Raw genomic sequence first — 17,889 nt, forward strand, 5'->3', positions numbered from 1 at the left:
AAAGCAGATCTCCACCCAAAAATTGATGTGCCACTTATCCTCATTCATATTTACTTTTTTTTTATTCTTGATGCATACTAAAATCAGTACAGACTAAATTTAAAAAGCTGGAAATTCCTGCAGATTTTCACTATCACTCCAATTTAATGCAACCCCCCCATCTCCCAGCTGATTTTTGAAGGGTGTTGGGATGGGGAATGTAGTCATACATTTACTGAATTATTGCAGTTATACACCCGACACTCCCTGCTACACGGAGATCTGTCCATTATTACCATGACTGCCATTGTTCATGCTCTTTCAAAAGACCAGTAATTAATTTCCAGGAGTGGCTTTTATTGGCTCACAAGGGCCACATGCAGCCCATTTTTCTTGGAAAACTGATGCCAATTTACATAGTCAATTTATATAAAACACCAAACTTACTACACCATCTGTTGATAAGAGAAATTCTTAACATGAGAGAATCCTGGGCCCTCAAGACTGAGCTGGACAGCCATGCTTGAAAACTTCTCAAACTGCCAAGTCAGATCAGGACAAGAACAAAGACAAGATTGTATTCCAAAGCTGTAGACAACAACAACAACATAGTTCCTGGGGTATAATTTATCCTAAATCTTGGTTCAACTTTATTTACTATAACCTTTAGCTGGTTTGGGTACAATTGTACTATCTGAATGCAATATGGTACAAAGCCGAAGTCTGTTTCAAGTACTGAATTAATTCAATAAAAATTACTGCAGTTTATTAAACAAACTCATGGTGGGAAGTGACATTTTCTATAGCAATCGCATAAAGAAAGTGGCTTTGGATAAATTCCTATTAACCTTAAAAAGCCCAAAAAAAATGGAGCAGAGGCCTTTCTGTCCTATAATGGTATGTAAGCTTGGGTATAGCGAACGCTTCACTGGAAATGTAGTCAGCTTTTAAGTCCTCTCTGGACTCTTGTGGTCAGAGTAGTGTCAGTCCTGCTCAGCTGTCTTTTGCTGAATTACTCAAGCCCACCCATGCTCCCATCTCCATGACATATAGGTACTAATGATTTGAGTCCCATGATAAGAACAATGAGGGCCAATTAGACGGTTTGCGATAACCACATGCATACGATAGCGATGAATTACGGACATGATCAACGTGTATTTTTTTGCACTTATTGCACACATATAGCAAACATTTTCAGTGGTATAAAAAGGAAATATTTAGCAAGCGCTACGCAAAGAAAAGAGAGAAACAAGGTAGCTGCTAGAACACCAAAAAAGGCAACCAAAGAAACCTTCCAAACGTATATATAAATCAAGACAAATAGGTGCAGCGCTGAGTCATATTGTGCAACTTAATATATATATATATATATATATATATATATATATACACACACACATATACACATATACACATACACCACTGTATATTCACATCCTTAATGATACATCAGGTGCACTAAATGATATCACCATATGGTGATTTCGTGAGATAATTGTCCAAAAAAGGTGTAAACGTGTGGATCCCAAAGGATCGCAATTCTTAGTGTATGGATATCCGATCCGGGAGTGACAGATTATGTGTTCCAAGTGAATAAACATGCACACTCACCAGAAGTGTGTTTTTTACACGCAAAATGAAAAATCCTGTGTCATCAGGCAATTAATGGGTCATCTGTTCCCAGGACAGGTCACATTCTATATTACCATCTGGTCTCATCTGCATTAAGGTTCCGGAATCCCTCGGTATGTGTCACCATCTGGGGTCACCTTTTAAAGCAAATGATGGCACTCACACGGAGAGCCCAATAAGGGACACCACATAGCATAATACTGCATAAGGACATTTTATTCCAGATAATGAATGTGTAATATAATAAAATAAAAATTACTGACCATTAATTCAGGAAGGCCACCTGCGGTGGCTAGATGTCCAGTTGCTGTAGCCCCTCTGAAGCATTTCGTGCTGCACCCTATGACTACGTGTATAGCACGAAACGCGTCAGAGGGGTTACAGCTACTGGACATCTTTTTTGGACAATTATCTCACTAAATTACCATATGGTGATATCATTTAGTGCACCTGATGAATCATTAAGGATGTGAATATACAGTGGTATATATATATATATATATATATATATATATATATATATTTATTAAGTTGCACAATATGACTCAGTGCTGCACCTATTTTCAACGATATGTTTGACAGACCAAAAGTTCATTGATAGGGTTTTTAAAACATTCAAAAAGGAATAAAGTTAATTGTAATAACTGTACTAAAATGTCTAAAAGAAAAAAAATGCAAATTTATAAAAATTTTGTATTGAAGACTGCAGACCATTTCAACTATGATCAATGCATCACAGCTGCCATGTAGAAGCTTCTAAAGACTCTTCTCCCAGTCCCAGACCTATATGGAGGTACAGACCTATTATGGGGAAGGAAGAAGAAAAAAAAAAATTTAAATCACAAGTGCAACCCATCACTGTCCTTGTGCTCCATTGAGATCATCGTGGCAGATGGGAATTGTAGTCTTCCCTCCACAGATCCTGGTGAATCAGTCTGTAAATGGATAACATAACCACTCTAAATTCAAAAGAAAAAACCCATAAAAGCAATTGTTTAGGGTGCAGCACCCCTCGATTCAGGTAAGTAAAGGGGGGTTGGAGAGAGGGGTATTGGGGTAATGTGATCATGTTTCATGAGACATGTTCACAAAGGTGGACCACTGAAAACACTAGACAATACACACCTTCCTTTCAAACACAGGTAAAACAAGATGCAAGCATTGTTAATGCAAAAACTGACATGACTAATTGCAATTTACAGCTGCCCCCAGGCAACAATAAAGTTACCTGTCACCAAAAAAGTAGATCAAACTAGCCTAGTCAACTAAATAGACATGACGCGTATGTCAAGTATGATCACATTTCAGGTACTGTGCTTTGAAATGACAAGTAGATTCAACAAAATTGAATAGGTCTGATCCAGTAAAAGATGTATTGATTAGATCAGAGATCACTATTGACCACACCACACATATCATTGATGGGCGACCACATCAGCTGCTTTCACTGGGCCTAGATAGAAACCATCACCTGTTCTTCGTGCTCAGGACCCTCAGGGCTGATGAAACCGAATCTGCTCTCTAATCTGATGAAACCTAGGGGTCCGTGCCAAGTCATTTGTTTTTGACAAAGGGTGTACACTGATTTATAATGACAGAGCACACATAATATGCTTAGATCAGCAATGCAATGAAACACAATAGTCACACCAGCACTGTCCCAATAAAACATGAGCAGATACAACAAGCTGATGAAATAGATAGCACTACTACAATGCAGGCTTTATGCTCGAGATAAGCTTAGTGCAAACAATCTTGCTCAGGAAACCATGTTTATTGCCATCTAAAATTAAAATAAAGTAAACTTAATAAAGCAAGACAAATAAGCTGGGCAGGGATTATGTTTTCAGGCCCATAGGTTGGGTACATCGGACATTTTACATGTCTTCAGTGATCTCAATACAGTGGAACTTTAGCCAAACTTTTTTTTTTCCAAGATTAGAATCTTCCAGGCTTTACTGAAGCCTTGTAGAGGGCATTCGGTACCCCTCGTTCTGATGACTTACCACAGTGGTCTCCAAACTGTGGCCTGTGTGCCAGATGTGGCCCTTTGCTGGTCTTCATCTGGCCCTTAGGGCACAGTTCCTCCAACAGAAATGAGGCACTATTCTTTTCACTGACACCAACAATGGTTCACTACTGCTTTCACTGACACCAACAAAGGGGAACTGTTCCTTTCACTGACATCAACGATGGAGCACTATTCTTTTTTCTACTGATTAGAGGTGCTTTGTCATTTTATTTTTTACTCCCACTGGCCACCAAGCCTGGGACATGGTCTACTCCCACTGATGCTAGCTAATGTTCTACTCCTACTGGCCACAGTCCAGCCCCTGTAAAGTCTGAAGACAGTAAACTGGCCCTTTGTTTAGAAAGTTTGGAAACCCCAGACTTATCACCATGACACAAAGTGAGGGGAAATCTAAAATTTCAAAACTGTTCCTGGAACAGAGGGGAAAACTCCAATGCAGACACCCCATTCAGTGACAGCTGTCAAAGTGGGGATATTGTCACACTGACATCCTGCTGTAACACCAGAACAGGAAGCTGTAGTCAGAGAAATCTCTTCAATGAGAAATAGATAGGAGAGAGAGAGAGAAAATATATACACAGGGTAAAATAAGTATTGAACACGTCACCATTTTTCTCAGTAAACATATTTCTGATAATTCTTTTCACTCCTCTGTCAGAAATCTTGTGAGGAGCACCTGATCATGGCCAGTTTATGATGAAATGATGTTCTTTCCACTTTCGGATTATGGCCCCAACAGTGCTCACTGGAACATTCAGAAGTTTAGAAATCCTTCTGTAACCAATGCCATCAATATGTTTTGCAATAATAAGGTTGTTGAAGGTCTTGAGAGAGCTCTTTGCTTTTGTGTGACACCTTGGTAATGAGACACTCTTTTATAGGCCATCATTTGGTACTTAATCAACTAGATATTCATTTGAACTGACAAGGGGCAGTGTTGCCAATTACTGATAGATTTCAGTAGGTTTCTTGGCTTTCCATGCCTTTTTGCACCTCTCTTTCTTCATGTGTTCAATAAGTTTCCCCTGTGTCATTCCATTTTATTACACATAACTGAACTGAACTTACTTGTTTTGGTTTCTTTGTATGTATGGAATACATGGGTTGTTACCGACATGTGGTGAAAAGTTCATGTCTATAGCACCTTTAGAAATAGATTTCTCTCCCCCATTATGTAATAGCTCTAATCTCAGCGTCTGAGAGTTCCCTCCTGTGATGGAGGAGGTGAATAGTAACAGCTAGGCATGTCTTAGCAACCTCTTAGCAACAAAGCAGGAAGGAGGCATGTAAGAGTCTTTCAGTCAGGCTTCATGAGGAATGTAAATGATCTACACCTATAGCAAGGACTTTATTCTACTCTGGTCAAAGCTGCAGTTTGTTTCTATCTACAGACATCCCTTATCTGAATAGGCAGTTTTCTGGCAAAGGTGAACTTTGCTTCCCTCTGTTCACCTTTTCCTCTGGTACAACCCGGTACTTGTAGACCCCCTGGCATATGAATGTCTGATATTCCAGAGGTCTTCAGGGAACTTAGAGCATTGGGTGTACGTGTGCAGGACTGGTGGTGCCTGCATACTCAGCGCTCTAGCCAGGGAATCATATTGTTTACATGTTGCCATGGTATCAGTTACATGTAAGTACTAAAGCACTGGGTGCACATGCATGGGCATGGCAGTGCCGGCACATTCAATGCTCTAGCCAGGAAATCCTATTATTATTTACATGTTACCGGCAACATATATGTAATATGAATCGCTAAGTAGAGCACAGGGTACGCTTGTGCAAAATTGGCAGTGCCAGTGGACTCAGCCATGGAAGAAAATGTTTACATGTTGCCGAGGTATTGACAAGTATAAATATGAATCCGCAGGTAGAGCGCTGACTGCGCAGATACCACCAATCCAGTGCATGCGCACCCAACACTCTACCCCCAGTATTGTATTATTTACACAGTACTGATACCATGGCAACAAGTAAACAATACCATAGAGCACAGAGTACACAAGCAGAGGATCTCCTGGAACATCACTGTGGGGGAAGCAGCAAAGAAAATCGGGAATAAAGCAACAGCTAATCCTCTGCCTCTGCAAATGGATGTCGGGGTATGAACAATGAATATAAAAATACTAAAATATCCATGGAAAGCAAAGTCTGCCGTTACCAGTAAAGCTGGCCATACACCAGTAGTATTTGCCTTGAAAACGTTCATTTTCAGAACATTAATTCAATTTCTAATTTTTAGGCCCATTTCACACGGGTGGACGGGTGAGCAGGCGGGTGAAGGGTCCGTGTCCGCTCCACTTATGCAGAACAGACACGCACGCAGCCCGCTTTCCTCTATGGGTGGTCAGATGTAAACGGACCACCTGTCCATTTACATCATTTGATCCACTGGACAGATGGGGAACCCCATCCATTTGCTCTTAGAGGATCAGATGCAGGTGGGTGTAAATGGACACAAGTCCATTTACATGCACCGCTCCATGGAAGACAATGGATGGTCTGATTGGGTCCGCCTGAAAAACGGATTAGTCCACCTGTGTGAAAGGGGCCGTAATGGGGTTAAATCAACATTCTTCTTTGACCGCAGAGATGAGCAAAGTTTAAGGAAGATGGAAACAAACAATTGGATACGTAACAGTGAATGTGGTTTTCGTTTGGGAAATTCAATTCATTGCAAAATCAAATGTTAAAAGCAAACACAATTTTTTAAGTACTTTTGAACAACATTTGGCAAGAATCTGTTGGCATTATTGTAAGTACCAATGAGTTTTTTTTGTACAAACGTTCATTTGAAAATTAGAAAGTACGTGGCCTGCTTAAAGTGGTACAATCATAAATCACACATATGATGCAGGCTGTCACTTGCATTAACACAACAGTTGGAGTTCCCCTATAAATTGAGTTTATTGGACCTTGGTCATTTTAATGGGCCAAGCCGAGAATGTGTCATTCCCTTGCATGTGTGAGAAACCCATCATCTCATTATTGCCGAAATTCTACATGAGCTGCGTCTAAATGAGCCGCGTCTGCGCACAGGCAGGTAGGCAACTGCTTAAAGTGATGCTAAAGGATTTTTTTTTTTTAAATAACAAAACATGTCTATGCTTACCTGCTGTGTGCAGTGGGTTTGCATAGAGCAGCCTGGATCCTCCTCTTCTTGGGTCCCCCAACGGTGCTCCTGGCACCTCCCTTCTGTCAGGTGCCCCCACAGCAAGCAGCTTGCTATGGGGGCACCTGCTGTCCATTCACACATGGAGCCGCAGCATGACCCCGCCCCCTCTCTCTACTCATTGGCTCACTGGCTGTGATTGACAGCAGTGGGAGCCAATGGCTCCCGCTGCTAACTCAGTCAATGAGGAGAGGTAGTCCTGGGGTAGTCAAGACTCCAGTGCACATCGTTGGATCGAGAGGGGGCTTAGGTGACTATTAGGGGGGCTGGGGGGGATGCTGCGCAGAGAAGGTTTTTTTACCTTCATGCACAGAATATATGCATGCATGAAGGTAAAAAAACCTTGAGCCTTTACAACCACTTTAAGAGACATAGTATGGCCCTTTTGCATTTAAAAACTACCTGTTCGTACATTTTTTTTTAAATTTGAAGTTGAACTTGAAGGCCTTGTGCACATAGGGTGTTTTTGCAGTCACTTTTAGGGGCGTCAGGCATTTTTTGTTCCTGCTTCCAAATGCCCCTCCATGTTATCCTATGTGTCCATGCACACAAACTTTCGGAAGCTTTAAGTGGTGAATATGTGCCTGTAAATGTGTCTAGGTGCTTGTAGAAGCATTAGACAACTTTGCAAGCATCCGGTGTTTTTTTCTGCTAAAATGCTGCTGCCAAGAGGAGGAGCGTTTTTAAAACGTCCTGTGTGCATGAGGACTAAAGTGGAACTAAAGTTCTGCTGTTACTCACAGCAAGTACACAGGCTCTTTACTGCAGAAGACATATGCAATGTCTCTTCTACAATAAATACACCTACCTACCTGCTCACAGCGATCTCCGGCATATGAACAGAGCTGTGCATGCGCAGAAGTGACGTTATCCCATGCTGGCCAATGATGACAGCTGAAGACCGGCACACAGAAGATGCCAGTGCCTGCAAGGTATGGGGACCTTTGGAGGAAAGGCAAGTATTGATCCCTTTACTTAAGCTTTATGCTGGGTATACACTAGTAGAATTTTATTCAACATTTTTTATTGTAATGCTCGTTCATTTTTTTCAATCATTAGGAAGTCAAGTCAATGTTTGTTTTTGACCGCAGTGATGAGACAATTTGAAGAAGCAGGATGAAAATTTTTTTATGTACCTTTCTACTAAAAGGTGGTCATAGATGGATCAAAATTTGTCTTGTTCAGCAGGGACCAGAAGAATTTTGATCCATGCATAGCCAATGCAGCTGAAGAGAAGTTGATCTACTGATTGACTCCTGTTTAACCGCCCAACAGGCTAGGGCTGCAGCACTAATTTGTGTATTGTGAGTCTGCTTCCGGGTCAGGGGTGCACATCTGCTGCAGCGTTTGGCCACAGTGAGAATTTGTTGGCAGGTCCTAACCAATAATTTATGGTTTAGATCTGCTGATTGGCTGTGTCCAATCACACCACAGAGCCCTGTGTTTACAAACAACACAGGGCTCTGTATGTAGAGGTTCGATCTGGCTGTTTCTTCTCCCTGCACAGTAGGGAGAAAAAAACTGCCAAATCTCTTAAATAAAAGCAGCACATATGAGGGGTCTTCAAAAAGTTTCTTACTAAATAGAGTTAAATAGATTTTTTCTTACTAAATAGCGTTAAAAAAAGTGAGGAAACTTTTTGAAGAACCCTCCTATTACACATGGTTAGGCACACAGTTAAAGGATAAGCCAAACACATAATCAGTGCTGCCAAAGTACAAAAAGAGGAGGAAATTGCTAAATCTATTAAGAAACCTTTTCTAAGTACATTAGTGATAGAAAGAAAAAATGCAATCACTAAAATGAAAACTGGGCACAACACTTATGTTAAGGGAGACCTGGATGTAGCAAACCCCTGAAACACTTTTGTTCAGTCTACTCAGAAATAAATTATACTAACAATAATAAGTTTGGAAATCATATTGGTTCTAGTAATGATGGTCCATTGTTAGGATTTCCAGAGACAGAGGTAGCAGAGGAACTGACTCAGGTAAAGATTAATAAAGTAATAGGCCCTGATGGTATTCATCCCAGAGTTCTAAGAGAACTTCGAGGTATAGTTGTTGGACCATTAACGGATCTTTTTAGTCAATCTCTTCTAACAGGAGAATTTCCCCATGACTGGCCAACAGATAATATTGTACCTATCCACAAGGAGGGCAGCAAGGTAGACGCTGGAAATTACAGGCCAGTGAGTTTAACACAGTGTGTAGTCAAGTTAATGGAATCACTCCTGAAAAGAAGGATCATTGATCACTTAAAGTGGAGTTCCACCTGGAAAAAAGGGGGAGGACAACTTCCGCTTCTAATTGCCTAGGCGATCACAGCGGATAACTGTCAAATTCAGGTACCTGCTCCCCAAAGGTGCCAATCCTCAATGGGGAGCGGGGGACAAAAGCTTAAAGTGGAACTTTCCCTTTTGGGTGGAGCTCCGCTTTAACAACACAACTTGCTGGATCCAAAGCAGTGTGGCTTTACCGAGGGCAGATCATGTCAGACTAATTTGATTGGATTTTTTTACTACACTACCAATGTTTTGGACCAGGGTGGTTCTGTGGACATAGCATATCTTGATTTCAGCAAGGCATTTGATACAGTTCCACATAATGATCTAATACAAAAGTTGTACAAGCTAGGACTTAGCCCTTGGGTGGTTCAGTGGATATGCAGCTGGCTAAAGGATAGATAGCAGAATGTGGTTGTAAATGGAGTTTACTCAGAAAAGAGACCAGTCACTAGTGATGTACCCCAAGGCTCTGTACAAGATCCTGTTCTATTTAATCTATATGGAAGTGATATAACTAAAGGTTTGTTGGGTAAGGTATGACTTTTCGCTGATGACACAAAGGTGTGCAATAGGATTGATATCCCTGGAGGTGTTTGTAACACAGAACATCATTTGGCATTGCTGGAAGATTGGTCAAAAAAGTGGAAATTGCAGTTCAATGTTTCTAAATGTAAAATAATGCACCTAGGGAAAAAGAATCCCATGAGAGAGTACAATATTGGGGGTACAGTGTTGGCCAGCACTACAGAGGAAAAGGGCTTGGGGGAACTTATTTCAGATGATTGCAAAATGAGCAAACAATGGTGTCCTTTTATGACACAGAGAATAGCTGCGATTCAACGGATCTCAGCTATTCTCTGGTCATTCACAGTTTATGACACTCAGGAGATCATGTCAGCCCTTCGCTGGAGAACTGTTTTCTCCCTCTAGATTCTCCAGCCCAGAGCTGGAGAATCAGAGGGACCGAAAACTAAGCAGAGATAATTTACCTCTGTTTAGTAAACTGATCTTTTACTATAATCTCGAGAGATTATAGTAAAATGAGGCTTTTTCCAGAGTTTGTAGACCGTTCTCCAGCGTTTGGTGACCGTTCTCCCTTCGTTTGGAGAACTGCTTCATAAACTGCATTCACAGGAGAACTGTGTTCTCCGAGAATGCCGGAGAACTGAGCAGCGATCTATTACCGCTGGTCCATAAACGGACACCAATGTTGCCAGGCAGTGGGGAAAGCATATGGAATTCTAGGATGCATCAGTAGAGGGCTCACCAGCAGGAGGACGGAGGTACTGATCCCCCTATATAGATCTTTAGTTAGACCTCATTTAGAATATTGTATCCAGTTCTGGAGACCTCACTTACAAAAAGAGATTGAAAAATAGAACAAGTTCAGAGACCTGTAACAAAAATGGTGAAATGTCTGGGGAATAAAACATATCAAGAGGAAACTTCAGGAACTTAACATGTACAGTCTGGAGGAAAGAAGGGAAATGGGAGACATGATTGAAACCTTCAAATACATCAAAGGGGTGAAGAAGGTTCAAGAGGGCAGTATTTTCAACACAAAACCAAAATCAAGAACATGGGGACAGGATCTTAAACTAACTGGAGGAAAGTTCAAAACTAATCTCAGAAAGTACGAGTTTACTGAAAGAGTAGTTGATGCTTGGGATACACTTCCAGCAGAGGTAGTGAGCCAGTCAACAGTGAATATGAGTGGGACAAGCATAGATCTATACTCAGACGAAAAAAGTTAACAAAGAAAACAAAATAACAGCCCCCCCCCCAAAAAAAAAAAAAAAACACAGGGCGGACTCATGGACCACTCAATCTTTCTGTTTTCACTTTTCTATGTTTCTAAGTTCACTTTTCATAACGTGTTATCCCCCTGTCACAATTTTTTTTAAAAACGAGACCGTTCGGGGCTCTGCCTGCCCAGCCGCGTCACTCATTGACAGTATTCTGTGAATAAGTGCAATTATAAACCCTTGTATATAATACATCTAAATAACACAAATATAAATATACGTGATGAATAATATGCAGAAAACAACACCCTTCCTGATCCTCATCTGAGGGATCATAAATAAGTGCAATAAAGTGAATGAATCCCTGACCAGGGATGAAAACAAGTGAAAAATGTGAACCACACTAATAGCACTCACAATAACCCCCCAATGTCCATATAAAACCCCCCACTTATAAAGAAAATGTAAGTCCACAACAAATCAGTGCTCCAAATGGTCATCACACACATGCAGGTGATATTCTTGTGACCGTGATCGTAGGTGCCACTCCTCCAATAGCCAAATTGCCCCCTCACCTTCTTACAAAGGCCCCACAGAGCCAGCACGCTTAATGGATTGCCCCTGGTTAGGGGGCAATTTGGCTATTGGATATATTTGCACTTATTGAGTTAGTAGATGTTTAGCGCTGCACTATTTGAATAGATATTTTCCATTTGAACTTTGAGGGTGAAATTTCTAGTGCCAGCAGCTTAGAGGGAGGAATTGCCCATATAAGCGCAGGAGGAGTATTCCAGATACATTCTGTGAATGAGAACACTACAAGTTCTGACATCCTTTGTGGCTGTCAGGTTGTAGTTCTCAATGAATTATCACAGCACTGTGGAGCACCGTGGTAGTTCATTCAGCCTTCTTGTCAGTATCTGCCTGCCTGTACAAGATGTACAAGCACATAGATACACTGACAGGTCTGCAGGAGACCTGCATGGCACCAGCGATCTTCTGATCACTGGTTCAATGCTTTACAAACTCCAGAAAAATAAATAAATAAATGAACATTTTTTTACCTACAAAAAAAGAGATTATTTTTTGTTAAAAGGTGAACTTATCCTTTAACCTTTTAATTGCCCTTGATGGTAACCCCTTCCCATTCAGTGTCTTTAGTAGAGTGACAGCATTAGCACTGATCACTGTATTAGTGTCACTATTGATGTCAGTATCCATTAGAGTCCCTCCCAGCCAGCATGCACTAGCACCAGATTGCCTGCCACGCTATCACAGCCCCACTATAAGTCGCTGATCACCACCATTACTAGTCCAGTGTCATAGCTGTGTAAATTCCAGTATACAGTTGCAAGAAAAAGTATGTGAACCCCTTGGAATTACGTGGATTTTTGCATGAATTGGGCATAAAATGTGCTCTGAACGTCATCTAAGTCACAACAATAGAAGAACACAGTCTGCTGAACATAATACTACACAAACATTAGATGTTGCCATGGTTTCATTGCACATAACATGTAAAAATTCACAGTGCTGGGAGGAAAAAGTATGTGAGTCCCTAGCTTAATGACTTTTACCAGAGCTAATTGGAGCCAGGAGTGAGCCAACCTTGACTCCAATCAGTGTGATGATATTGGATGTGTTGCTGACAGCTGTCCTGCTCTTAAAAAACACACACCTGGTTTGGGTTTACTGGTTTCAAGAAGCACTGTCTGATGTGAACCATGCCTCGCAGAAAAGAGCTCTCAGAAGACCTACGATCAAGAATTGTTGACTTGCATGAAGCTGGAAAGGGTTACAAAAGTATCTCCAAAAGCCTTGATGTTCATGTGTCCACGGTAAGACAGACTGTCTACCAATGGAGAAAGTTTAGCACTGTTGCTACTCTCCCTAGGTGGGGTCGTCCTGTAAAAATGATTGCAAGAGCACAGCGCAGAATGCTGCATGAGGTAAAGAAGAATCCCAGAGTGTCAGCTAAAGACCTACAGAAATCTCTGGCACATGCTAACATTTTTGTTGACACATCTACAATAAGGAAAACATTAAACAAGAATGGAGTACATGGGAGGATACCACGGAGGAAGCCATTGCTGTCCAAAAAGAATATTGCAGCACGTTTGAAGTTTGCAAAAGAGCACCTGGATGTTCCACAGCACTACTGGCAAAATATACTTTGGACAGATGAAACCAAGATTGAGTTGTTTGGGAAGAACACACAACACTATGTGTGGAGAAAAAAAAGGCACAGCACACCAACATCAAAACCTCATCCCCACTGTGAAACATGGCGGAGGGAGCATCATGGTTTGGGGTTGCTTTGCTGCCTCAGGGCCTGGATGGATTGTTGTCATTGATGGGAAAATGAATTCCAGAGTTTATCAAGACATTTTGCAGGAAAACGTACGACCATCTGTCCGCCAACTGAAGCTCCGCAGAGGATGGGTGATGAAACAGGACAATGACCCAAAGCATACAAGTAATTCAACAAAACAATGGCTGCAACAGCACAGAATACGCCTTCTGGAGTGGCCCAGTCAGAGTCCTGACTTCAACCCAATTGAAATGCTGTGGCATGACCTTAAGAGAGCGATTCACACCAGACATCCCAAGAATATTGCTACACTGAAACAGTTTTGTGAAGAGGAGTGGTGCAAAATTACTCCAGATCATTGTGCAGGTCTGATCTGCAACTACAGGAAACGTTTGGTTGAGGTTATTGCTGCCAAAGGAGGGTCAACCAGTTATTAAGTCCGAAGGTTCACATACTTTTTCCTTCCTGCACTGTGAATGTTTACATGTTATGTGCAATTAAACCATGGCAACATCTAATGTTTGTGTAGTATTATGTTCAGCAGACTGTGTTCTTCTATTGTTGTGACTTAGATGACGTTCAGAGCACATTTTATGCCCAATTCATGCAAAACTCCACGTAATACCAAGGGGTTCACATACTTTTTCTTGCAACTGTATATCCCATAGTTTGTGGACACTCTAATTTTTGCACAAACCAATCAATATACATTTATTGTGATATATATATATTTTTTTTTTTAACCAAAGACATGTAGGAGAATACATTTTTTCGACTAAATTTATGAAGAAATTAAATTTTTTTATTGGATATGTTTTATAACAGAAGTTGACAAAAAAATCTTTGAACATTCAATGAATGGACGAATGTCGTTCAAAAATTGTCTTTTGCTTTTAACATTCAACTTTAAAATGAATGTAATTTCTTAACGATAACCACATACACTGGCCAAAAATTTGTTTGATAGAGAAAAGTTTTCCTTCCTGCCCCTTTGTATTTTCCCGTGACTGCTGTTGAAAATGACCATTCATTTAATCCCACTAACGATTAGAAAATCAAAGGAATGTTCTTGAACAAAAATCAATATGTGTATGGCCAGCTTTAGGGATTGTTAACCAGTTGCCTGCTGCCTTATAGCAGAAATAAAGCTACAGAGTGGCAGGGCTGCGCAAACTCACGTATATATACGTGCTTTTGCATTTCCGGGTAGAGGGCGCGCACGCCTCCCTACCTGCGCTGCCATTGGTGTCTACGGATGTCAATCACCAGGTCCCGGCGCTATTCCTCCCGCTGACCCCAGTGACGGGGCGCTATTCCTCCCGCTGACGCGGCACTATATCTCCCATTGACACCAATGATGAGGCACTATTTCTCCCATTGACACCAATTATGAGGCACTGTCCCACTGACGCCGATGACGGGGCACTACTCCACTGACGCCGATGACGGGGCACTACTCCACTGACGCCGATGACGGGGCACTACTCCACTGACGCCGATGACGGGGCACTACTCCACTGACGCCGATGACGGGGCACTACTCCACTGACGCCGATGACGGGGCACTACTCCACTGACGCCGATGACGGGGCACTAGTCCACTGACGCCGATGACGGGGCACTAGTCCACTGACGCCAATGACGGGGCACTAGTCCACTGACGCCAATGACGGGGCACTACTCCACTGACACCAATGATGGGGCACAATACCTCCCACTGACACCAATCATGGGCACTATTCCTCCACTGACACCAATCATGGGCACTATTCCTCCCACTGACACTAATGATGGGGCACTATTCCCCTGACACCAATGATGGGACACTATTCTACTGACACCAATGATGGGGCACAATACCTTCCACTGACACCAATGATGGGGCACAATACCTCACATTGACACCAACATTGGGGGAACTATTCCTCCCCTAATACCAAAGATGGGGCACGATTTGCTCCCACTGGCACCAAGACATTTTCTATTTTCACTGGCCACAGTTTGGCCTCCCTAAAGACTAAAGGACCTTAAACCAGCCCTTTGGTTAGAAAGTTTGGAGACCCCTGCCCTAGTAAAACACAGGACACAGTACATGATGTATAACTGCACACAGTTAACCCTTTGAACGCCCCCAGATGTTAACCCTCTTCCTGCCCAGTGTCATTAGTACAGTGTCAGTGTTTTTTATTAGCACTGATCACTATATTGGTGTCACTGGGGATGTTAGTGACAGTCAGTTCCCCCCCAGTGTCAGAATGCCCGCCGCAGTCCCACTGTAAGTCGTTGATCGCTCATGCGTTCATGTATAGGGATCATGTAAACCAATTACTTTGGGATTTTTTTTTGTAGCAAAGACATGGAGCAGGATACATTTGGCCTACATTTATGACAAAATTTGATTTTTAACATTTTTTTATTGGACATGTTTAATAGCAAAAAATCTAAAAAAAATTTTTTTCAAAATTGTTGGTCTTTTGTTTATTGCGCAAAAATAAAAACTGCACAGGCAATCAAATACCACCGAAGAAAGCTCTATTTGTGGGGGGGAGACACAAATTTAATTTGGGTGCAGTGTTGCACAACTGCGCAATTGTCAGTTAAAACAACGCTGCGCCGTATCGCAAAAAATGGCCTGTCAGGAAGTGGGATAAATGCTCTGGAGGGCAGAACGATAACCACATACAGTGGCGAGAATTTGTTTGATCTAGAAAACTTTTCCTTCCCGCACCTTCAAATTTTCCCATCATTGCTGTCAAAAATGGGCAAGGAAAAATGTCACCAACACACCGAGGATCACCAATATGGGTCCAAAGGTTTTAATGAACGATCGCATAGTTACAGCAAGGCAACATTTCGGAGTCTCGCAGGACCCCTTCATCAGGCATGTGACATCATCTGTGTCTGTCCGTGTGTCCCCTCTCCATCCCCCATACACAGTGCGATGATTGGATGATCTGTCCGTGTGTCCCCTCTCCATCCCCCATACACGGTGCGATGATTGGATGCTTGGATGCTCTGTGTGTCCCCTCACCGTCCCCCATACACGGTGCGATGATTGGATGCTCTGTGTGTCCCCTCTCCGTCCCCCATACACAGTGCGATGATTGGATGCTCTGTGTGTCCCCTCTCCGTCCCCCATACACAGTGCGATGATTGGATGATCTGTCCGTGCGTCCCCTCTCCGTCCCCCATACACGGTGCGATGATTGGATGCTCTGTGTGTCCCCTCTCCATCCCCCATACACAGTGCGATGATTGGACGCTCTGTGTGTCCCCTCTCCGTCCCCCATACACGGTGCGATGATTGGATGATCTGTCCGTGCGTCCCCTCTCCGTCCCCCATACACGGTGCGATGATTGGATGCTCTGTGTGTCCCCTCTCCGTCCCCCATACACAGTGCGATGATTGGATGCTCTGTGTGTCCCCTCTCCGTCCCCCATACACAGTGCGATGATTGGATGATCTGTCCATGCGTCCCCTCTCCATCCCCCATACACAGTGCGATGATTGGATGCTCTGTGTGTCCCCTCTCCATCCCCCATACACAGTGCGATGATTGGATGCTCTGTGTGTCCCCTCTCCGTCCCCCATACACAGTGCGATGATTGGATGATCTGTCCGTGCGTCCCCTCTCCGTCCCCCATACACGGTGCGATGATTGGATGCTCTGTGTGTCCCCTCTCCGTCCCCCATACACAGTGCGATGATTGGATGCTCTGTGTGTCCCCTCTCCGTCCCCCATACACATTGCAATGATTGGATGATCTGTCCATGCGTCCCCTCTCCGTCCCCCATACACGGTGCGATGATTGGATGATCCGTGTGTCCCTTCTCCATCCCCCATACACAGTGCGATGATTGGATGATCTGTGTGTCCCCTCTCCATCCCCCATACACGGTGCGATGATTGGATGATCCGTGTGTCCCCTCTCCATCCCCCATACACGGTGCGATGATTGGATGCTCTGTGTGTCCCCTCTCCGTCCCCCATACACGGTGCGATGATTGGATGCTCTGTGTGTCCCCTCTCCATCCCCCATACACAGTGCGATGAGTGTCGGTGCTCTTACCCAGAAACTTGATGTGGAATCCCGGGGGAGGTCTGAGCGCCCTCCGCACCCATCCTTCTCTCAGCACCCCGAGGTGCTCCTCCTTGCCCTGGATCAGCAGGACGTGCTCATCGATCCACCCCAGGAAGAAGGTCTCGGAGATGGCGGCCGTCACCCTCTTGTTCCAGAAGTGCTGCATGTTCTCCGCTTTGAAGTCGGCGAAGATCTCGTAGCCCACATGGTTCCTCCGGAGCCTGGCATGATCGGCCGACAGGAGGCGCCCCTCCGAAGGGTTCCTGTGACTAAGGACCACGGCCAGGGAGTGCGGGGCGATTTGCAGAGCCGACTCCATCTGGAGGGGCATGGTGACCTCACCTAGACGGGACACAGCCGGTCCCGGGAGGGGATCATGGCAGGCAGGACTGGGAAGTGTCTACAACTTCTCATCACTATGGGCGGGGGCCGGGACATGACCCGACTCGCCATCCCGCACTCAGGTCCGGCCACTGATCGCCCTGTCCCCGCACGGGGCTCACATGTCCCGGAGGAATTTACAGGTGGGCAATAAAAGTTTGATTTATGGACTCACGGACACGCCCCCTCCCCGCCGTGACAGCTGGAAACCGGCACCCCCTGCTGGCCGCTAGCGCGCTCAGCACCTCCCCCCGCCTGGCCTGA

General features: G+C 43.6%; 1 protein-coding gene across 1 annotated transcript; it reads right to left on the reverse strand.

Moving 5' to 3' along the window:
• Positions 1 to 425: 425 nt before the first annotated feature.
• Positions 426 to 17,596, reverse strand: LOC149469197 (storkhead-box protein 1-like). The gene is made up of 3 exons (XM_089669671.1): positions 17,233 to 17,596; positions 7,631 to 7,760; positions 426 to 567 (listed from the first exon to the last, which is right to left on the reverse strand). Exons 1-3 carry the CDS (start codon positions 17,573 to 17,575, stop codon positions 426 to 428), a joined length of 615 nt encoding a protein of 204 aa, XP_089525797.1. The 5' UTR covers positions 17,576 to 17,596.
• Positions 17,597 to 17,889: the final 293 nt, after the last annotated feature.

This window comes from Staurois parvus, unplaced genomic scaffold (assembly GCF_062004578.1).
Source record: "Staurois parvus isolate SC_StPar_1 unplaced genomic scaffold, SC_StPar_1.0 ptg000080l, whole genome shotgun sequence".
NCBI lineage: Eukaryota > Metazoa > Chordata > Amphibia > Anura > Ranidae > Staurois > Staurois parvus.